Source organism: Mustela putorius, unplaced genomic scaffold, assembly GCF_011764305.1.
Source record: "Mustela putorius furo isolate JIRA1106 unplaced genomic scaffold, ASM1176430v1.1 tig00000450_pilon_pilon_pilon, whole genome shotgun sequence".
NCBI classification, from domain to species: Eukaryota; Metazoa; Chordata; class Mammalia; order Carnivora; family Mustelidae; genus Mustela; species Mustela putorius.
Genome location: NW_025421385.1, coordinates 1,698,566 through 1,721,850, shown reverse-complemented (window position 1 = coordinate 1,721,850; position 23,285 = coordinate 1,698,566). Strand labels below are relative to the sequence as shown.

The window sequence follows — 23,285 nt, the reverse complement described above, 5'->3', positions numbered from 1 at the left end:
TTTCACAGAATGTCAGGTATTTTCTTGGCGTTTTTAAAACTGTCTTCCATTTGGGTAGCCCAGAAGCACACTGCCCAGAAGCACACTGCGAGAGGACAGACCGCTGTTGAGTCCGGCTCTGCCACTGGCTGTAGTAAAACAGTGTGACAGGATTTTCAGATAAAGAAGTCTTGCCTTGTTTTCTGGAACTTCATCTGAGAGTTCCACTGTTGTTTTGTAGTAGAAGAGAGTTTTACTCCTAAAATTAAGACCCATGAAGAAATGATCCTAAGAGCAGTTCAGTGAGCTTGTTATATTCAGAATTACAGCTTATCATTCTCTGTTGCTTGGTTTCACATACGTTTTGCTAAAGGAAAATTAGACTTTCGCCTTTTGTAAATTTAAATTGTTGTTCCTTGCAAGAATGTACTTTCTCTTTACTCTTGTTAGCTAAGAGTGGCGCTTTCCGTTGTGACCTACTTATTCTTTTTATTTCCTGATTTTTATAAGAGAAGCAACACGATTTCCATTTTACAACTTCTTTGTGTGCCACTGCTACCAGTCATGGCGTTTTGGTGCTTAAACTTCAGATTGTCCATTTTTCCTGTTGCTTTGAACTAAGTTCCATATGTTTGGGTGCAGAAATGAACTAGGAGCAAAAATACACACAGTGTTGGGGCACCCGGTAGGCTCAGTCAGTGAAGCATCCGACTCTTGATTTCAGCTCAGGTCATGATCTCAGGGTCGTGGGATCAAGCCCTGCACTGGGCTCTGCCCTGGATCTAGAATCTGCTTGTCTTGGTCCCTCTGCCCCCCCGCAGTCTCTCTCAAATAAATAAAGTCTTGAAACAAATACACACACTTTTGGACACAAATATTTAAAAACCATTGTATTCTTAAAATGGATAACTTCTGCATACATGTTTAGTATAAAGCCTATGCATTGGGAAGATGTCTTTCAAATATGTTATCTTTTCGTGGATATTGGTATTACTATCTGAGTAAAGTTTTGAGTGCCTCAGACCTCTAGACCAATGCTTGTAAAATATACCATGATTGTACATAAGTTTACAATATACCATGATTTTACATGAGCTCTCTAATGAGTTTTTAAGTTAGATTACATTTCATGTTAATGAATTTTTGTATTGGCAAAAACTTAGAGTGATTTAGGGGTTGATTATTATTATTATTTAAATTTTATTTATTTATTTGACAGAGAGAGATCACAAGCAGGCAGAGAGGCAGGCAGAGAGAGAGGAAGGGAAGCAGGCTCCCTGCTGAGCAGAGAGCTGGACTTGGGGCTCCATCCCTGGACCCCGGGATCATGAGCTGAGCTGAAGGCAGAGGCTTTAACCCACTGAGCCCCCCAGGCGCTCCCTAGGGGCTGATTATTTTTAAGACATTGGTAATAAAAGAATTGGTTATATGAAGGTTTTTGGTTTGAGCCTAAGTATTTTCATTTCTGCTAGTAATTCTTTGCAAGATTCTTTTATATGTTTTTTATGTTCTGTTACATTAGAGTTCACTGTCTCGTTCTTTGAATGGACTCTTACTCAGGCGTGGATTCCGCCATCAAGTGTTGACCATGTAGAAAATACTGGTCCAGTGACTTATGTGGATAATCCCAATGTGGGACATTTCTGTAAACAGTATCAGAATACTCTGTTTGTTAATATTACTGCTAGTCAGAAAAATCTTAGGTTTTTGTAACATCTCCGTTCCTGTGGGAGGGAGGGGGATCCTTCAGCCCAGTGAGGGCAGCTCGATGGTCATCTGTCTGGTGGAAGTGGTGCCCCGGGAGCAGTCGGCACTTCCCAGTGCTCTTCCTTGAGAGAACCATCAAACTGGCATGCAGCCCGTGTGGACATTTTTCCCAGTGTGGTACATGGATTATTGAGCAAACATGCCCCTGAGAGTCAGACTCTATGAAAATTAATCACTTTTTTCTGTTCTCTCAAAGACACTCTTAAGTGAAACTGCACCCCTGTTTGTAAGTGTGGATTCAGGGCACTGAAAACTTCATTGATTCTGAGGATGGTTTGCTGCTGCCTTGATTTGTGCTGACGAGTCACAGGGTCGGCCCAGCAGGGCTTCAGAACGTCAGCATAAATGGTCGCGAGTGCAGCGCGGACAGCAGCACGTTGCGGGGCTCGTGCTGTGCGCGCAGGGTCCCCGGGTCCTCTCTTCCCCGCTGTCTTTGGAAGCTCTGGGGGGATCCCCAGGCGTTCGTGCCTGGTACGTGTGAGCTGCTGGCCGAGGGTATGTAGGGGTGAGTTTTAGGAATTTTGGTTTGTATTGTTAAAGCCTATATTCATGTTATTTTCCAACTTTGGTTGTAAAATTAACATGCATATCACTTAAAATGGGAGCGCAGGGCTCACTATGTTAGAAGGGCAGATTTCAACGTGTATTAATTTTTCATGTATTACGTATGTGGTTATTTCCTGTATAAGCATCTATTTTAACTTTTACTTCTCAGTAACAAGAGGCAAGCATTTACACTTTTGTTACGGAGGAATGCTGTCCCACAGCCTCACTAAAGTAGTGACCCATGAGTCTTACTACTCTAATTCATTCAGGATAAGACTTCGGCCACTCCTCCTTGTGGAGCCCTTCCTAGTGCAGAGAACAATGCCCGCGAATGGAGTCCCAAGTTTTATGGGGGGTGGATGTGTTGTTTGATGCAGGCTCCCGGCTCCTGGAGCTGGTCTGCCTCGTCGCCCACGTGCAAACTCTGATCCGGCCAGCTGTTGACTGTGTGAGGAGGTCTTTTCGCAACTGTTTTTAGTTGTATTTTCCCTCAGTTTTAGTGTATTTCATGAGGTAACGCACAGACGGGTAATACTTATTTTCTAAAATCCATACACAATATGGAGTTTTAGTACTTTAAAGTAATATGTAAATATAGTGCTTCTAAAAATGCATGTGGTAAAAACAAAATATTAGTATACTGAATTTATGTTTAAGGTGAATTTATTTATTCAGTGGCAACTTGTTTCGCAACAAATATATTGTGTTATTTGTGGTGAGGTGTAAATTCATTTCAAATGTTTGGTGACCCTTTCCTTTTTATAGATAGCATTACTAAGTCATTTTGATGATACGCTATTTTTAACCACTCGATGAAATGTGTTAGTAAACATGTTCTTTTAACTTACCAGGGAATAAAATACAGATAAGAGGTCGTATTGCTGCAGAAGCCAGTTCGTAAGACCAACTGGGCTTCTGCTTTTTCAAGAGGAGGAGCCGACCAGGAGTACCATGGACAGTGTTTCCACATTTCACGTTTAGGGCCTCAGCTATTTAAAAATGTGTTTTTAATTCAAGTTTGGCATAGGTGGTCTCGTTGAGTTCTTAGTAGAGTTAACGTGTTTTTGTTCCGAATTTGCTGATTTCAGTTTAAAAAAATTTTTTTTTATTGCCTTCAGGAAATTATTACTTTGGGAATATCAAGGACAGTGTAATTAAGGCCAGCGGATCTGGAGAAGCATTAGGAAACACTTATGATATTATTCGATGGTTTATTTTTAAAGCATAGTCTTGAAAATGTAGTTAGACATAGGAGTTTATGCGTATGCTTTACTGCGGTGAGATGATATGGTGAGTGTCTTTTTATTATGAAAGTAACATGCATGTTTTAGAGTACTTGGGAAATGTTTGGCGCATGCGTGTATGCTTGGTTATACGTGTTTATTAATTATTTGCATGGCTAGTCAGTACTGTGTCCTGTTTCTTGACCAGCCATAGGTCTGTCAGGAGTGCAGCTTCTGACAGCTGCCTAGGCCGCTCGGACCGCGGTAGTACTTCACAGCGAGTGAGTGCGCCGCGCCCGCACCTGACCGGAGCCGGAACGCTTTGCGTGGCCTGTCTCCTCCTCCCAGCAGTCACTGGCGGCAGGTGCTCTGAGGAAGCGGAAGCTTTGTTGGTCTGCAAAGGAGTCATTTACAGATTCCTTTATTCGTCAAGATCTCTTACCTGTATTTTATTACCCAGCTAAGTTAGAACAGTCTGTTTGCTCATAGATGCTTTGTGTGCGTTGTCTTGACTTTCTGTGGCAGTCCCACAAGGTGGGCACTTCTGCAGTTCTCAGTTTTGGGTGAAGAGACCAAGCCCAGGAGAGGAAAAGACTTGCTCATGCGGGTGCAGGAGTGGGCTGACGAGCATTGGCTGGAGCCCGGCCATTCGGCCTCACACCCCGAACAATGGTGCTTGTAGAACTCAAGAATCTAAGATCACTGCGATGAAAGCAGTGTTTGGAAATTTTGTAGGAAAATAATTTATAACTAGGATAATTTAGGAGCATTTGGCTGGCTTGGTCAGAAAAGCATGTGACTCTTGATCTCCATGTTGTGAGTTCGTACCCATGTTGGGTGGGGAGCTTACTTAAAAATAAAATCTTAAAAAAAAATAAATAAGTAGGATAATTTAGAGCTTGATTTTCAGAAAGAATCACAAGTGCGATAGAAGGAACCCCTTTCTGTGTCATGTATGTCATGTGCACGTGTGTATAGAGGTGTGTGTATTGTAGACATAAGTGTATTGGTTCTCTTCTTGATGTTCTGAAGCTGTTACATCTCATCTTTGACACGGCTGATTGTATGTTTTGCAGCCCGTGTGGTGCAGGCCATACCGCATGTTCTAACCAGGACGACTGGGAGCCGCCAGAAATTGGAATGTGAGGGCATTTTGATAGCCTCACGGATGGCTTTCCCACGCCTGAGAGAAGCAAGACAAGCCTCCCCACGGCTCTGGCCGCTTTCAGACCTTCTTGTTCTTGGGACAGCCTGGCTGTCGGCCTTCCCGTGGTCTGCTGCTGCTTCCTGCCGTCCTCCTCGAGTTGGCTTTGGTGTCGCCTCAGCCCGTTTCTGGTCCATGCTTCAGAGTCAACAACAAATGAAACTTATTTGTTCCCATTCCATTTGGGGCTCACTTAATTTAATTTCGTAAAGTTTTGTTTATATATGAACCAGCAATTCCCCCCTAGGTAATGTTTGAATTTCACCGGTTTTCTAGAAATAATTCCTTGATTGTTACTAACAATTCTACCTAACATCTGTTGAGCAAATATTTGCCGTTCTCAAACCAGAAGGAGGAATTTCAGATGAAGTGGCAGGCTTAGGGGCCGTGTAGTGGACCTTCTTAGATCATGCAGATGCACTTCTCTGGTTAGGAGCCTGTGTTTTCTCACATGGGGTAGTTTCTAGATGGGAGGTTAAGCATACTTATATGGATCAAGGACTGAATAATGGACTGTACGTTATATAGTTTCCATGTATACATGACACACATATATAATTATATAATTTACGCGTTCGTATGTAATTTTGTAACACAGCACACTTAGCCTTGTCTCTAAACTAGTGTTACAGGGAGATTAGATGTGTGCTGTACCAAGGTTTCCCTCTCTTGTAGTCTAGCCTCAATGGAACTTAACTGTAAGAAGTTATTTTTTTTTTAACCAAGGAACGACTGAATCAAACATGTACCACTTGTTTCTGACTTGTACAGCTTCTGAACAAGTTTCCGGTGCTTCTGGAATGTTTACATTTTATCTTTAGTATGTAATTATGACTGCGTGATTGTTGAGAGCCATTGCAGATCTTACATTAAATACTATGAAAATTGTTTGCGTCTGTGACCTTCGACTGTGAGCAGAAATTTTGGAAATAGCTACGCGTCTGTATCACAGGCCAAGTGTCAGGAAAAATGGCTTCTGTGGTGTGTGTGTTTATGTGGCTCTGCCCTGAGAAACTGGTGGACCTGTAGCCGCTCGTCTCGCACTCTTCTGAGGCCAGTGACACAGCGCTCCTGCCGGCTGGTCTTCCTTGGGTGCGGCTGTGCGTTAGGCTTGGTCAGCCACTGGCCCGGCAGAGGTGAGAGGGTGAGCCGGTCTGCTGTCCAAGGGGGAGGGCACACAGACGGACCATTGTGGCCCCATCGTGCTGTCAGACCAGAACCTAAGTGGCAGCCGACAACGCTGACTGCACTTCGGGGCTGAGGTTGAATCCTGGCTTTCCCACTCAGGAGAGGTGTCCCTGTCTGCCTCCGTTTCCAAGGTTGCTCCTTGGACGGTTAACTTGACGGGCCAGGTCTGCAAGTGCTGATTGTGCGGCACGCGTGGACGCGCGGTTCTTCTCTCAGATAGCTCCCACCCTAGTCTGGAGGACAGATGGCAGAAGACACGGCAGGCACGTGGTAAGTGCTCTGTTGGGGTGGTGGGTACCGGGGCCATCTCCGTAGACTACTGAGATGAGACTTTAGATGGCAGAGAGTTGTCTGGAATTTTCTGTGCGGGTGAGGGGGAGGGCGTTCCTGGCAGAGAGCACTGTCGGTTCAGCAAACATGCATCCTCTGGGACCTGTTGGGAGAGCCGAGCCAGAGGCACACTTGTTGGGAGCGCCGTTGGCGGCAGACGTGCACGACTAAGCCAGTGCACGTTTGCCTTAAGCGCAGCGAGGAGGCCCCCGAGGGGCCCGGGCAGCAGACCTCTCCTCCTTGGCAGGTCGGCAGGTTGAAGGGAGCCATAGGAAGGGTTTCTTCTGAATCCTGAAGCGTTTGTAGGACCTAGCCGGGGAATCCGTGGGGCGCTAGGGGGGTGCCCAGGCTGGCCGCGCCCATGCGTGCCCGCCGAGCTGGGAGTGCGCTGCTCCTTCCTGCGCAAGCCTCGTGGCCGCTGCTGGTGGTCTCCGTGCAGGCGTGGCTGCGTGGCTTGATCTGGCCGGTGACACAGGCCCCTCCAAGCCCAAGCTTACAGTCCCGTGCTGTGCTGCTGTCACTCCTCCAGGAACTGGTACGTCCCAGGTGGGGGCTAATTCTTTCAACTTTGCTGCCAGAACGAAGGCTTGGGGGACCTTGCCAGCTGCCCACACACCCAGGAGCTGTCACAGGAAGGAAATGGGTCTTTGTTGTTGTGAGCCCCTGAGGTGCTGTGTCCTTTGTTGTCGCAGCTTAACCTGATGACTGAAGTACAGTGTGTGTTGTGTGTGCACCCTAGTGTGTCTGGAGTGGGGGCGTCAGTGACGTGTGACACTGGGCGTGTTCACCAGGGCGTTTCTCACTGGCCTTGTTAGCCACGTGAGCATGACCCAGATGAAGTAGTACGAGGTTTGCCTCCAGCAGACCCTCCTGGTAGCAGAGTGTGAGGAGTGTGGGGAGCGCCAGCTCGGAGGCTGGACTCTTACGGGCTCTTCGGCTCTTGTTCCGGTGGGATGAAGGCCTGAACTGAACTAAGGCCGCTCAGTTCACAGGAAGGACGGAGCCTAAGCTCAGGGCGTGCCACGGGGACATGGAGAGTGACGAGGGGAGCGTCTGAGAGCAAAGAAAGTCCAGGCGAGGCCCACGTCTGTGCTTGGCCACCTGGACAGATGGGAGGACCCTGAACCAGAATTTTAAAAACACATATACACATAGTAGATTAGGTTTGGGTGGCGAAATAGCAGGTTGTGTTGGAGTTAGTTTGAATTTGGGTGCTTATGAACGTCCGGGTAGAAGGTTCTGTGCAGACAGCTGAGGACGAGCGGCAGCAGGGGACGGACGGTGATTATGGGAGGGTGATTGTGGCGGGTGGGTGGGAGGCCGCCACTCCAGAGAGGAGCTGCTGCCAAGGACTTGTGTGAGAGGCCGTAGCCCCAGGGCAGGAGGCTGGAGAACGCCCTCCGCCTGGAGTGGTGGAGGAGGGGGCGTGCTGGAGCCCAGGACTGAGCGGCTCTAGAAGCTGATGCCGGAGAGAAGTCTTGCTGCCGCCCAGATGGGGCGGGGGTTGATGGAGGGAGCCTCACTTGCCAAGCCTTCCCCTCTGGGACCTGTAACACCTGTGACCTCGCCCCTCGCCCGCTGCTTGCTGGGCAGCGCCCCTGCCTGCGCCACCGCTCCTCCCCAGGGAGCCTCCATCCTCCCTTTGCCAAAATCACTTGCGCATTGTAGGCCACAGAGAGTCTTTTCTCTTTGTCAGTTAAAGAAGGTCCGTAATTAAGTATGGGACTGGTCTGAGACCACAGGGGCGCATGGACACTGACTGTAGCTGACATGGCCCACTTACTTAACTGGCTTCCCACTGTGCACACTCATTTAGATTTAGATGCTAAAAAACGTCGGTCTCCGCTACTTCTGGTCACAGATTCCCATGCAAGAGGGCATTACGGAGGGCCTGACTGATCTCCCGGTAGCTGCTGCTTCCTGGGTCCTCTTCTGCCTTCCTCTCCTTTACCAGGACTGAACTGCACATGTTATGGCTGTCGTCATAGAATCTGGAGTCTGTATGTTCTAGACCAGGCAGTCGAGGTGATGACTTGCCTGTTCCCGCATCCAGTACTGCTTCAGAGTCTGGGCTGGTGGTCACAGGGTGACTGTTCCTGAGGAGGTGCTGGCGCGGGCTGGCGTTCATTCCTGCAGTCGTGCTGTCACGCACATGGACATTTAGGCCTCTCCCGTTATCTGTAAATAACGGCCCAAAACACAAAGCAAAAACTGTATTTGGTTTCGGTGGCCAGTCTTTGAGGAGAGGAGCGGAGGAACGGACTAGGTGACGAGCGGTGGTGCAGGAGCGGAAAGGAAGGTACGTGGAGTTCTGGAGAGTCCAGTAGCGGTCGGTCAGTGCACTTGGGTAGCGGGTTTGCAGGTAGGATTTGTCTTAGAGCTCCAGCATTCTCCCTCAGGTTGGTCTGTACGAAAATATCAGTCCTCCTCATCATAAACTTGTGATTGGTCTTTTTGCTTCCAGTCTTTTATGTGCTCAGATGTTCAAGTAATGTTCCCCAAACTCCCGCACCTCCAGGGCTCGCGATGCTGAAATGTTTTTTTTTAGCAATTTCTGACCTCTCTTCCCTAGTGTTTGGGAAGATAGAATTGCTAGGGGGGTCTGCGTAGAGCCGAGGGCATGAAGAATTTACTCTAGGAATTAGGTAGTGAGTATGAGACAGCTGTTTTTATTTCCAAGGTTGAAGAGGCAGTCGTTGATAGCACAGCACATTGTCGAGCACTTGGGTGCTTGCACTGAGCTTTGGCTCTTTGGAAACAGGGAAGCGTGGGTATGCACTCTGCTATCAATTTGAATTGTTGAACTTTAAACATATAAGTTAAATTTTACAACTTTTTCATTGCTTCTTACCCTTAAGAGGCTGAATTCTTGACTTCACTGAAACCTCTCCTGTCCAAGTCCACACCGACCCTCACATGGCCAAGCCCAGTCATTTCATAACACCTTGATCTGACACATCCTCCTTGAGCTCTTTGTCCCCATGGCCTCTGGGACTGACCTGCTTTCCTTTGCTGAGTGAAGGAGACCCCAGGGTTTGACCCCGGTACTGCCCCTGTTCTCCACAGTTGCTTGCTGGGTCAGATTTCCTTTGCTCATGAGTGTAAGTGCTGGATTGCCCGAGCTTATATCCCGAGGGTCAGTCATTGCCGCGAGGTTAACAGGTCCAGAACGGAGCTCTCCTTTCCCATTGGCCCGCTCTGCTCTGCTCTAACAGTCTTCCCCAGGCTTGCAGGCTTCCGGCTAGTCGCTTTCATCTGTTGTGTATGCCCACGACCTGGCCATCATTCTTGATTTCTTTCCTTCTCTCAGACTCTTACTGAATCTCTCAGCGAATTCTGGCAGCTCCGCCTTTGGACTGTTTTCATCATCTAAGTACTTGTTGATGCCTGGCCCAGCCTACGCTACCCTCACCTCATCCATACTCTTCCAGTGACCTCTTACCTAATCTCTTTTCTTCTTTCCCCATCATTTTCCTTTGCCCTCTTACCTGTCTCCTACACAGAGATAATACTTCTCAACCTTAAGTTAAATCATTCATTTTTCTGGTCAGAACTCTCCGATGGCTTTATATGATTCAGAATGTACCTTGGCCTACAAAGCCCAGTGTGATGCCCTTTTCCCCGCTTCTCATTCTGCCGCAGTCATCGTGGTCTTGTTACTCGTCAGACGTGCCAGCCAGGCTGCTGTCTTGGGGGCGTTTGTACTTCTTTCCTCTGCTGGAATGCTCTTTGCTTGGAGTTAGGGCTTTGTTCAAGTATTCCCTCCCACTTCTACCCACAGTGACTTTTGGTCCCTCTGCTCTGTGTCATTCTTCCTGCTTGCCACCACCTGTCAGTGTTGTGTATTTCCTGCTGGATTGTAACTTCCCGAGAATAGGGGATGTTATTTTGTTCATCGCTCGTTCCCCGTTGCCTAGAATTGGGAGGGGGAGGAGGGGAAGGGCTGATCATGATGACTTAAACGGAAATAAAACTCCTCTGTCCCCTAGGCGTACTTGCTTAAGTCTTCCTTGACTAAATTACAGTTTTGATTTCTTTTTAAAACATTTTACTCGAGGGGTGCCTGGGTGGCTCGGTTGCTTAAATGTCTACCTTCTGCTCAGGTCATGAACTCAGGGTCCTGGGATCGAGCCCCACGTTAGGCTTTCTGCTCGGCAGGGAGTCTGCATCTCCGTCTCTCTCGGACTCTGCTCTATCTCTCAAATAAAATCTTAAAAAAAAAAATTATTCTAAGTCGTTACCCCATATCATGGAATGTTTACATTTATTTATTTATTGAATGTGTAATTTTTACATTTTTAATACAGTTCAAAGGTATCAGTGGAGTGAGGTTTATCTTTGAACTGATCTGTGTCCCGGCTTCGGAAATTCTGAACTGTGGTGTTTGTTTTTGCTTTTTCCTCCCGTGGACTGTTCTCCCTCTTTCCCGTCTTCCTTCCGTCTCTTGAGAAGCAGACAACCCTTGTCCGGACGCTTGTGCCTCAGCCTGCCTCAGCCTGCCTCCCTAGGCAGTCCTTGTACTGGGGGACAGCTCTTGGGAAAGGCGAACGTGTCCTGGCAGCAGGCTGGCTCAAGGCCTCCTTGACTTGAGGACGCACGCCACACTTGGTGGGGGCTATGAACCACATTTAATTCCCAGAACAGCAAGGGAGGCCTTAATGTTTTTCTTTCAGTTGAATGGAGGCCCAGAAATGTGAAGGAACTAATAGTTACAGACGTAGCCTTTCCGTCTTGCTTTCTGCCTTTGCAGAGAGAACTACTCACTGAGAGTTGTGGACGACCGTTCCCTTGCTTCAGCTCTTCGGTGCTACTCCACTGTCCGCATTAGCCTGGCTAATCTGTCCCAACCCCTACGTGGAAATGATCAGGTTGTTTGTAGTTTAACACTGTTACACATGTGTATTTCATGTTTCCTGCCGTATAAAGAAGATTTTTAGCTGGGACACCTGGTGATTACTTGGTCATAGGCCATGCAGAGATTCTGGTTTACCTGGCCTGGCAAATTGATCTTTGAGATGGCATATCAGTTTGCAGTCCCAATTCCAGAATGTCCTCCCTCCTCAGTGTATTCAGACTTGTTTCTTTTAGAAGCTGGAATATGCGAAATATTTATTGCTTATATATTACCCTACTAAATTTAAATTTAAATTACCTGAGGATTTCAGTGAATGGACATGTTTTCTTACGTTTATGGTCATTCTGATTTTCTCTTTGAATTGCCTGTTTATATATTTTGTATATATTTTTTCCCATGAGCTAATTGTCTTTTTCACACTGACTCACAGAAATTCTTTGTAAAATCTGAATTCTGATTTTTCGTACATTATGTATTTTAGAAATATGTTGATGTTATGGTTTCTCATTTTTTTACAATTTTTTTTTACATTTTTAGATTTTTTTACATTTTTTTCTCATTTTGTTTTACAGTGTTTTCTGTCACAGATTTCAAAACTTTTCAAGTAGAGTTGGGTGTATCTTTTTTTTAAGTTTTATACTTTTTCTTGTTTGATGCATACATTCCATGTTTTACTCTGAAAGTTTTACAGTGGCTTTTTACAGTTAGATATGTGGTCCCCTTGGGATCTCTCTGCAATATGGTTGTGTACTTCTCCCTCACCCTGGGCATTCTGGGGCCGCCCAGTACACCTGGTTTTCTGGCTTTTCTTCTTGGAGTTTTCTTTCTTTTTATAAACTCAGTGGTATACTTAAGAGAAGGTTTATTTTGTATTATCTGTCATATAAGGTGATGGTTCCTGAATGTTTAGTGTACCATCATGCTAGAACTGGGAGTTTTACAGTCTATTTTTTTTTTTTAAAGATTTTATTTATTTATTGACAGAGATCACAAGTAGGCAGAGAGGCAGGCAGAGAGAGAGGGGGAAGCAGACTCCCCGCTGAGCAGAGAGCCCGATGCGGGACTCGATCCCAGGACCCTGAGACCATGACCTGAGCTGAAGGCAGAGGCTTAAACCAGCGAGCCACCCAGGCACCCGCCCCCCCCCCAGTCTTATTTTTATACAACCGGGTAAGTAAGAGGTAGTGTTGCTTCGTGATTGAAAAGTGTGGCCTCCTGTTTCAAAATTGCTTCAGTAGGAATTCTGGCCCACGGTATTAGCTGTGCCATCAGGGTCAAGTGAGTTGGTCTTTCTCAGACCCAGTTCCTCCTCTGTGGGGCAGCAGAGCAGTAGGAACGGCCTGTAGGGTTGCGGCTGGCGCTGAAGGAGAGAGCGCCTGGGGAGCTCTCATCTCAGCCCTGCGTTTGGCTACGGGAGTTTTTAGGAAGGATACCCAGATGTGGTAGATGCTCTTGGGTCTGTGTTGTGTTGTCATTATCGTCATTCGTGTCTCGTTTTTCCTTTCCCTTCCTCGTTTTGTTTGCTGTGGCAGAACGCCTTCCTTGTTCATCTCGGGGCAGAAATTTAGATCCGTCTGCCTGTCTTAATGTCACTTGACATCATTTGTGGGCAGAGGAGGCTTCCAGCAGCATGAGGAGGTATGACAGTGTATGTTTCAGGTTGACTCTGTGTTCAGTATCTTCAGTCGAAACAAAAGCTCTTATTTGTCACTGTTTGTTACTGTGTGTGCCCTCCCATCCAGACGCAGTAGCCTCACCCGCAGACGTCCTCTCAAGTCCGGTGTCGTTAGCAGCGGAATTTCGTGTGGAAGAACAGTGATTTGTAGGTTTTCGTTTCACAGAACGTTACACTCACCCTATTTCTGTATCTGTGAGGTTGTGTCTATGCCATTGTGCTAATTACCTGAGGACTTTATTCCACAGTGTGCTTTCTGTCGTCTGTGTGTGCGTGCATTAGCTCGGGCTGTTTACCAGTTGGCAGGAGCCGGGCGAGGAGGGGAGAGTACTCTGGGGAGAGTGTTCAGTGACATTAAGATGCGTCTGTCCGGCGACCGCCTCTCTCCGTGCTAATTCTCTTCCGCAGTTTTTGTTCAGAAGGCGCCTCACTTGACCTGTGAGCTGTCCTCGGCGTGGCTCTGCCCTACATAGAGGTTCTGTGTCCCTTTTCTAAACTAGCGCTCTTACAAATCCTCCTTAGCGACAGGACTCCTTTTCAAGGTCCCTGTGCCGACTTACGCACCTCACCTGTTTGTTTTTCTCTTGCCTGGTCCTAAGTGGCATTCCGGTCCGCTGGGGTCATTGGCTAAGGCAGAGGGAGACGGCAAGTCAGGTGGGAAGGTCCTGCTTGGCACTGACTGCGCGGTTCAGGAGCATTCCTGATCCCAAGGGGGAGAGTGCCGGCCATGTGCCTGGCGAGCGCAGAGCCTCCCTGACCAGAGGGCTTGTCGAGTTTGTGAAGTTCCTGCTGTAAGACCACCCTAGTCCATGTCACTTCTGCTGCATCGGCGGTCCCACGATGAGTTAGTTTCTAACTCTTTCTTTTCTCCTCTGTCCCAGCCCCCTCTGGGTATTTTGCGTAGGACAGAGAGGACGAACCACAGCCTGTATTTTAGGGTCGTACTAATGCGTTTCTACCATAGAGCTTGGAGAATATTTTTAATTTAGGAAGGTTGCGTGAAGTTTGTTTGTTTTTTTAATCAAAGTAGGTTGAATTATGAATTCAGTTTTTAGTCTGCTGTGCTACTAGAGGAGAAAGATACGGATGGCAGCATTTTGATTATAGGAAGCTTCTTTGAATCAGTCAGCAGAGAATTTACTTCGGTGTGCGAGCTACTGTAAGTGCGGGACATGACCGTCCGCTTGCTTGTGTGTACAGCTGCTGTGGTGCGCTACCTTTGCTCAGCTTTAGAAGGTCCTTCTTAGTTACTTATTTTGTTCTGTTTTTTTTCTGGGAGAGAGAACATGTAAGCAGGGGCATGTAAGAGGGAAAGAGAGAATCTCCAAGCAGATTCCCCACTGAGTGGGGCGCCTGATGTGGGGCTCCATCCCATGGCCCTGGGACCGTGAGCTGAGCTGAAGCCAGGAGGCAGGCACCTCGCTGACAGAGCCAACCACGTGCCCTGAAACTCCTTTTTAACATTTTATGTACTTGAAAAAGAATCTCAGTACAGATTTAAGAAGCAGGTTACAAAAACACATTTTCTAATTTTATATTCTTGGCTTTTCTTTTTGATCTTATCCCCCTAAGGCAGAGGGAGACGGCAAGTCAGGTGGGAAGGTCCTGCTTGGCACTGACTGCGCGGTCCTGCGCACTGACTGACTGTGATATTGAGGACAGAGGTCAGGAATTCTGTGTATGTGGATTTGGTTCTAGTCAGATCCTTGGAAACTTTTGGATATTGAGCTTCAAAAGCAATTTATAAGTGTTGTAAAGTGTCAGTTTTATTCTATAAAGTTAACTATTTCACGTTTTTCAGTTACTTTTCTTACGGGCTCCATTGTTTTTGCTTTTGTATTTTGTTTTGCTAGAGATGGGATTCGGGGCCTTCAGACCCATGGTCACGTGTGAGCCGTGGCGAGAGAGCAACGTCAGTGCCTCATTCGTAGCGGCTGCTTCTAGATACCGCAGGGGTGTGTTGACCCCACACGCGGTGGGACAGAGTCGCCTCTCCATTTTGTAGGCAGGGAACCGGAGAGCTCAGGCATCTCGCCGGGAGCCCACGTGAGCGTTCAGTGAAAACACCGGAGTCCCAGCGAACGTCTGCCCGTTTCCAAGGCCCTGCCTCCCTCCCTCCCTCTCCGCACACCTGCTGCTTGCCCAGCGCGGGCCGCTGACACGTAGCTTCTGGTGTTACTTCATTCTCTTCTTAGAGAATCCAGCTCCTTGAATTTTTTTCTAAAGCATCTGTATTTTTATGCAAATAGATTTATTTCATTAATAGTAAGTTTGTAATTATAATTTATTTTTATATTAAACACTTTAAATAAGGAAATTAAATAGATGAAACTCCTTTATATTCATCCCCATGACTTAAAAATTTTCAAGATTTATTGTTCTTTTTTTGTTTCTTAAGATTTTATTTATTTGAAACAGAGTAAGTGAGAGAGAGCACGGGCAGGGGGTGGAGGAGCTGCAGGCAGAGGGAGAAGCAGGCTCCCTGCTCCCAGGACCCTGGGATCATGACCTGAGCCCATGGCACATGCTTAACTAAGTGAACCACCCAGGTGCCCCCAAAATTACTTTAATTATTGTGTTTTAATGTAATTGTTTCTTTTGTAATCTTTTGTATTTTATTTAATGCATTTAAAATTTTTATTCTGAGAACAGATTGATGGGCTTTGCTAGACTTCCAAAGAATCTTCAGCAAAGTTGATTTTAACCTCGGATTGGTGGCATTTAGGGTTGTTTTTGTATATCTGTTATGTAAATACATTTAAAGATTACACTGAAATATACACCGAAATATAGTCTTTGATCATGAATGTGATGATCGCTCTCTTGTCAGGTGGTTCAGTATATTGTCTAACTGATCTTGTTTCAGTCCGCAGTACGTGTATGTGTGGTAGCTATTGGAGACTTAAAAAGTCTAAGAGTTCCCTCGGGAAAACCTTCACTTTTTGACGCCTCCCCCTCACCCCCCATGATGTGGACTTAGGAACTGGGTAGATTACTGATTCCGTTAGGGTCTCGCAGCGGAATGCAGGTTTAGCTCGCGGTGACGGTTGGCAGAGTCCAGGCTCGCGAGTGTTAGCCATGGGGGCAGCAGAAGGTAAGAAGTCCCTGCCGGCAGCACCGCTGAGCGTCTCAGATAGCAGGGGGCCCTCCTGGTTCTCGCAGCAGTGTGCTTTCCACTGGGTGACGGCGCATTTATAGTGTGTGAAGGTGTGTGTGCACCGGATGGGTTTTTGTTAAGAGTTTGTAAAATGGGAGATGTGCTTTGTTGTTCTTGAGGGTGTGTGTGTGTGTATGTGTTTTGATCCAGAAAACTTGCTTTCCACCTGAAAGATAACTTTTCCCCTAGTTCAGTAAACTTGGTTTTTCTCATCTTTGCTGAACTGGCATCAAGATGTTAGAGGTAAAGTAGTTGGCTCACACTTGAACAGGGGGACACTGTGGTGTGTAACAGATTACAAATTTATTTTCAGACAAAAGATATTTGAATTATTTTATTATAAACATATGACTGCGGGGTCAGAGAGGCGTGCTCTCACGTGATTGTATGCCCATTAGCGTTCCTGCCCTCAGAGCAGTGGTGCCCTGTGGAAGTCCTTTCTCACAGAAGAGGAAACAGATTCTGCAACATTTCTGGGCATGAAGCAGACACCCCCCACCCCCCCACTGAGCAGCCCTATGTGGGGCTCAATGCCAGGACCCTGAGATCATGCCCTGAGCTGAGGGTAGACACTTAACCCACTGAGCCACCCAGGTGCCCCAAGAGGAAACTCTTAGTCTGTACTCTGTAGTTATCTGAAGGGTGTTCAGTATAAAACAAACCCATTTACTTAATTTTTACAGAAACCTTGTAAGGTACCATTTACAGGGTGCTGTAATTAGTGCCATTAGAAACAGAACGGGGGCGCCGGCCCGGCTCTGCGGGCAGAGCCTACACTCTCCGTCTTGGGTTGTTAGAGCCCAACATCGGGTGCAGACATGACTTAGAATCTTTTAAATAGAAAAGAAAAAGGGTGAATAAGCAAAGAAAAAAGAGACAAACTGACTCTTTTTTTTTTTTTTTAAAGATTTTACTTATTTATTTGACAAAGAGAGGGGTCACAAGTAGGCAGAGAGGCAGGCAGAGAGAGAGAGGAGGAAGCAGGCTCCCTGCTGAGCAGAGAGCTGGATGCGGGGCTTGATCCCAGAACCCTGAGATCATGACCTGAGCCGAAGGCCCCGGCTTAAGGGGCCTGAGCCACCCAGATGCCCGACAAACTGACTCTTTTTTTTTTTTTTTTTTTTTTTTTTTTTTTTTTTTTTTTTTTTTTTTTTTTTTTTTTTTATTTATGTGAATACCCCGCCCTTTTTTTTTTTAGATTTGGGAGGGCAGAGGGAGAGACAGAATCTGGACAGACAGAGATCACAAGTAGGCAGAGAAGCAGGCAGAGAGAGGAGGAAGCAGGCTCCCTGCTGAGCAGAGAGCCCGACGCGGGGCTCGATCCCAGGACCCTGAGATCATGACCCGAGCCGAAGGCAGAGGCTTAACCCACTGAGCCACCCAGGTGCCCCCAAACTGACTCTTAATACAGAGAACAAACTGGTGGTTGGGGGGTTGGGTGAACCAGGTGAGGGTTAAGAGGACACGTGCGGTGGTGAGCGCCGAGACCTCGCTGTAGTTGAGCTGTTCTGTTCCCCACCTGAAACTGACGTAGCACTGGATGGGAATTAGACGTGATAAGAAATACATCAATAATATTTTAAAAAGAAAACGTCGGGTTTCTTAGGAGCCCCCCCCCCCCCATAGGAATGGGGAGTAGGCCGGAAGGACAGGGAAAGGGCTGCTGGGAATGAAGGCCATGGGAGGAGTAAGCATGAGCCTGGCCAGGACGTCGTTTTACAGTTGTCACTTATTTTAAGCTTTCCTGAAATGCATATAATTTTGAAGAGTATCCTTGAAGTTCTGATGTTTAAGAAACAGTGTTCATGTAAGTAAGATTCCAAAAACCCATATTCAAGTATTTTTTTCTATCTTCTACCTAAATTATTAACACTCAGATGGCTCTTGTCTAGTTGATCAATTTATGTACTAATAATGTGTGTGTGTTTTGAGGCACAGCCGTATTTTTTCTTAACATTTGCACCTATTTTTGGAAGCACCAGCGTTAGGAATGAATTTTCTGTGTGTAATAAAGCAGTGTGTTGTGTCGGCGGCCCTTTTTTCCGCGGGGAGTCGGATGACTACCCTTTACAGTCCGCGTTGCTTTGCTGCGGGCTAGAAGTGGCTTCACACGAGTTCTGGTCACACTGAGGAGGATGGACTAGCCCTGTCCGCCGATTGGCTTTAGAGCCAGTGCTTCTGAGTACTTTGGGCAAAAGGAGATTTAGGATTGCCCTGGTGACTTTTTACTGGTTTGGGGAGGGTGACTTAATGATCAGTTTCATTGACTAAGATATTGGTAAAATACTTCAAAGTGGATCTCCACCTTTAACCCTTGGTTCTTTGCATTGACTCTCTAGTAATTGATACAGCCTTCTGCGGTTTGGGGTTGTCAGTGCTTTTGGTCTGTTCTTTCTGATAAATATTAAAATAGTTGTGTTTCTGAGTTGTCATTAAGTCTAGCCCAAGTAGTGTTCCATTTCCATTGTAATAATCCTTGTGGTGATATTTCTCAGGGAGAATTTTATACAAAGGTAAGTATATACCTTTAGGGAAGAAAGAAACTTGTTTTCCTGTCAGGAAAAAATAACCTGTAAAGAAAGGAAAACAAACAGGTGATACATTGTATCTTCTGCCTCTAGATTACTGCCCTTGGCACATGGTGGCTGCCTGAGCTAACCCCGGTGTACCCCAGTTACTGGCCTGCCTGCTCCAAACACAAGTTTCTTCCTGAAAATATGCTGCTAGCAAGTGGGCAGTACATTTAGGTATTGGAGGACCTACAACAGTGTATTTTAATTTTAAATATTGTTGTCTTTTGGGTAGTTTGTGTAAGGACTTTGTTAAGGAAGCAGTGGTCTTCGTACAGTTATAAATGTTAGCCTGTCATTGAAACTTCATGGCTGCTTATTACAGATTTAAAGTTTTGTCCCAGAGTCCTTATCAGTTCAGAACAGACAAACCACAGCTGGAAGAATCGGATATTGTTATTGGAAGTTTTGACTCAAATTTGTTGTTACTTTTATGTGCGAAGCAATGTACTAGAGACTGAGGGAGGGCCTAGAGCAATGAATCAGAGGCCCCTCAGGAAAGCTTCTGTCTAGTGGGAGTGCTGCTGGCTCGTTCTTTATATAGTTTACTCCGCAAAACAAGCTTATTTGTATTTTATAATCAAGGAAATTGGAGCTCACATGCATATCAGAGCACTCCCTCAAAGACACAGCTATTAAGTTGAAATGCCAACTCATTTCTGCCCTGCTGCAAACTCCAGGTGTCCCTCGCACCTCGCAGCGTGCAGGCTCACAGGCTAATAGAGAAATTCATCAGGCACCGCGCACGGTGTGAGCCTCGCCTCCGATCCCAGAGTGAGCTTTGAGATGCTTGTATCCGGATGCCAGATCTGTCTAGGTAGGGGTTGTGGCAAGTTATTGACCCCTCTGAGTGTCAGAATTCTTTCTCTTCACTGTTTTTCTGGAACCGCTCTTCTACGTGTTGTAAAGAAACAGAAGACATTCATACCCATCTTCCTCTAGAAGATGAAGCTTCTGGAAGGAGGGTTAGGGCATGGTGGTGCAAGAGTTGCGGTTTCAGGGGACAGCTCATGCTGTCTGTGTCTCAGCCCTGCTCCTTGGCAAGCTGTCTGGTCTGAGTTCAGACAGACGTAAAACCTCTGTGGACCTTGTTTTCTAGCCCCTGTAAAGTTGGGATGATAACAGCACCTAATTCATGTTCGAGGAATTAAATGCTGAACTCTTAGTATCTGGTACACAGTAGCTCTTAATATATGTTAGTTATTATTAGTTATAGTTATATTTTAACTAATATATATTAGTTATTATTACAGTTGGTTTGATCTTTGGGGTTCAGGAACTTGATTTTATCAATCTTCTCAGGTCTGATAAAATTCTGTGGACTTAGTCACACACGCCAAACTTATTTTTTGAATAATTAAACAGTGCTAATGTATTAATTTATTCAGGTGTTATTCTAGTAATAGCAATACTCAGGTATTCTGTGTGATAATGAGGTAACCAGGCAAAGTAAGTTAATATTTATTGACATTTATCTAGTGCAAATGAAATCAAAGGTAGTTTTAGTAGGCTGCTTTATTTAGGCTCGCTGTAGAACCTGGAGATTTGTTTTTTTAAAAACATCAACAGAAATACTATTTCTCTGTAGACATGCTGTTGCTTGCTGGATCTCTACCCTTGGGTTTGTTCCTTTTTTTCCTTTTATCTCAACATTTTATGTGAGATCAGTAGCAAAACCATATTAATAACGGAGATTTTGTATTTGTAGTTTCCTCTTAAAAACAGTAGTAATCTGTACATAAGGCATTTTCATGAGGGCGGTTGAGGGATCTCCTCTTTTCCATGCTTGCAGTACCAGATTCATTCTTGATGGTTTCCTCTGTGTTCTTGCCCAGTTGGGCGTTCGCTCCCCGATCTTTGACGTCTGGTAGCGTGGAGGTGTTCGTGGGCAGCTACCAGAGAAAGTGGTGCTATCTTGTCTAAGCGCACCTGGCTTCGTTGTGCCGCACATGATGGAAGATTACTGTGTTAGCAAAATGAGCAAGTGCGAGGCTACTTTGCCTTTTTGGTTTAACTTCATCTATGAAGCATGAGGCATGGGAGGAGCCAGGGTAGTTTTTCCAATTAATGTTTGAGACTGTTAGTGTAATCTAAAGATGATTTCAGAGCAGTAGTGGTGATGAGAGCGTCAGAATTTTGGGATTGAAGTAGGACTCCCATAGAGACCTAAATTTATTCAACTAAATGTCTAGAATAATTCTTGTTTCCTCCTGTGCCGTCTTAGGATAGCCTGAGGGGGGTGGATAGGAAGAGTGTAACCTGAAGTGGAAACGTTTGGATGATGAGAGGGATAGGCCAGGGGACCGGTGAGGGGAGAGGGCCAGCCAGCAGAGGAGAGCTGGGGAAGCTCTGCAGGGGAAAGCGTTCAGACAGCTCTTGTCATTGAGGAAGTATAGGACGTACTTGGCACGCAGGAGCTGTTGTTGATACCAGGAATGTTGTGCTTAAGTGCTAGGTCACAGTGGTATGGTGCCGTGCTGACATGCACGGTCACAGCTCAGCGGCGTCTCACGGTGCTGGTCGCAGTGGTACGGTGCTGGTCACAGTGGTATGGTGCTGTGCTGACATGCATGGTCACAGTTCAGGGGCGTCTTCCAAGGTTTTGTTACTTCATGGAGGTCCAGGGTTGCCAGAGTAAAAGACAAACCTCCCAAAAGGATGTTGTTTGACTTTCTTTGCCACCTGACCTGAGCTGTACAAAGACACAGTTTATAGGATTTTTGAGAGACCAGAGCAGGGCTGTTAGTACCCATTTTGCTAACTGATAAAGCTTTTTTAGTGTCACCCCCATAATCAGTGGCCCTATTTCAACCCAAGATCTGTGCTTCAATGGGGTGTGTGTATGTGTGTGTGTGTTTTCTTTTTACACACATTTTAACTTACCCTGTATTTCCCTGGGGCAGTGGGAAGTGGATAGGACAGACTGCCTAGTGATCTGACAGGGTCGAGCAAGTATAGTAAAGCTTTGGGGTTAGAAATATATGTCAGTGTTTCATTTTCTGCTTTACTTTTCATATGGTTTATACAGATAGCCGCATTTTACTATTCCATAACTATTATAGTTATTAGGTCATAATTATTAGTGAAGAATCAGCAAATAGATTGGGAGGAATTAGAGAAAAACTTAACTTGTGATGGGCTTTGAGCCTGTAGGACGGTCGTTGCCAGGAGTAACGGGAAGGATTGACATCATCTGACTTGCTTTGAATGAGACTGTGGCTGGATCTGTGGTGTCTGTCGAAGGCGGACGACTGGTTGGGCTGGCGTGGCGGGTGGTGGGTGGGAGGAACCCATGAGCCTGTGGACCTCAGTCGCGCTGGGGGCAGTGAGCGTGGCCGAGGAGTTTAGAATGTTATTTTTCCAAAATCATATCTTTTTGTTTTCTTTTAGGATTTGGAATTCCATGGAGTGATGAGATTTTATTTTCAAGATAAAGCTGCTGGAAACTTTGCAACGAAATGCATTCGGGTGTCTAGTACTGCTACCACCCAGGATGTGATCGAGACGCTGGCGGAGAAATTCCGGCCAGACATGCGGATGCTGTCGTCCCCCAAGTACTCCCTCTATGAAGTGCACGTCAGTGGAGGTCTGTGCACACACTTAGGGGACTGGTGGGGTCTCTCCAGATCCCCGACGCGCGTTGGTCCGTGGGGCGGTCCAGTCACCGCCTACTTTCCTGCGGGGGCTTCTCTTTCTGGAGGGGCAGGCACAGTGTGGCGTGTCTGCGAATGTCCATGTGAGACCCCGCGGGAAGGTGGTGTTCCGGTGCGGGGTCAGCAGGGACACGTTAGTGTGGGGTGTCCTCATTAAAATCTCGGCAGCCCGAGGTGTTGCCCGCGCACCGATGATGCAGGGCGCTGCTTGCTTCTGGAGCCGTGGTTCTTAGAACTCTTACGTGCAGGTTATATATAATATGACACTTAATTTTAACCCCATTAGACGTTATGTGAGTATGAGTCATCAGTCTTACAAAAATGAGTATTTTCTAATGTGAGGCAGTATATTTTCATTATTCTTTGGGGATGATTAGGGCATCTTGAGGAAATTGTCTTAGGTAGTAATTTCTCCTTGTTTTTAATTAAGTTTAAAGTTTCTGAAAATATGCTAAGTATCTATATCAAGCAGCAATTTTAAGTTAGACTGATTAGAAATGTGAAAATCTCTAAAAGTTTTATGAGTCCTTCGGAAGTATGGAGTCACCGATAAAAAAGGCAGCTCTCGGGGCGCCTGGGTGGCTCAGTGGGTTGGGCCGCTGCCTTCGGCTCAGGTCATGGTCTCGGGGTCCTGGGATCGAGTCCCACGTGGGGCTCTCTGCTCAGCAGGGGGCCTGCTTCCCTTCCTCTCTCTCTGCCTGCCTCTCTGCCTGCTTGTGATCTCTCTCTGTCAGATAAATAGATAAAATCTTTAAAAAAAAAAAAAAAGGCAGCTCTCAGTGAACACGTGAAAGATTACGTTCCATCCAGACTGGAATGTGGCACCTGTTCAAGTCCATCCCCGAGCCCTGAGCCCTCTTTGAGCATCAGTTGTCTCAACTTCAGAATTAGTTTTCTTTGTACATGCGGAATTCGGGGAACACTTTCATACTGTGTGGATTTGGGTACGACCACACACTCTTTTCTCCAGTAGGATGTCAGGTGGGTCAGGCTCACTTAATACTCTGGTGACGTCATGAGGACGTCGCACACGCAGACGGTGCCAAAGCTAGATCTCAGCAGAGGGTACTTTGCTCTGGATGGTTTTTCTGAGGTTGAGTTTTTCCTTTACCTTGGAATCCTTATTACCAGGTTATCG

General features: G+C 46.3%; 1 protein-coding gene across 15 annotated transcripts in view; it reads left to right on the top strand.

The window, feature by feature from the left end:
• AFDN (afadin, adherens junction formation factor) overlaps positions 1-23,285 on the top strand; it is a 128,464-nt gene that overhangs the window by 8,780 nt on the left and 96,399 nt on the right. For all 15 annotated transcript variants that reach the window (XM_045080011.1, XM_045080010.1, XM_045080009.1 and 12 more), the window contains exon 2: positions 21,885-22,080. In XM_045080011.1, coding sequence (XP_044935946.1) covers positions 21,885-22,080 — 196 coding nt within the window. The remainder of the gene's footprint in view (positions 1-21,884; positions 22,081-23,285) is intronic.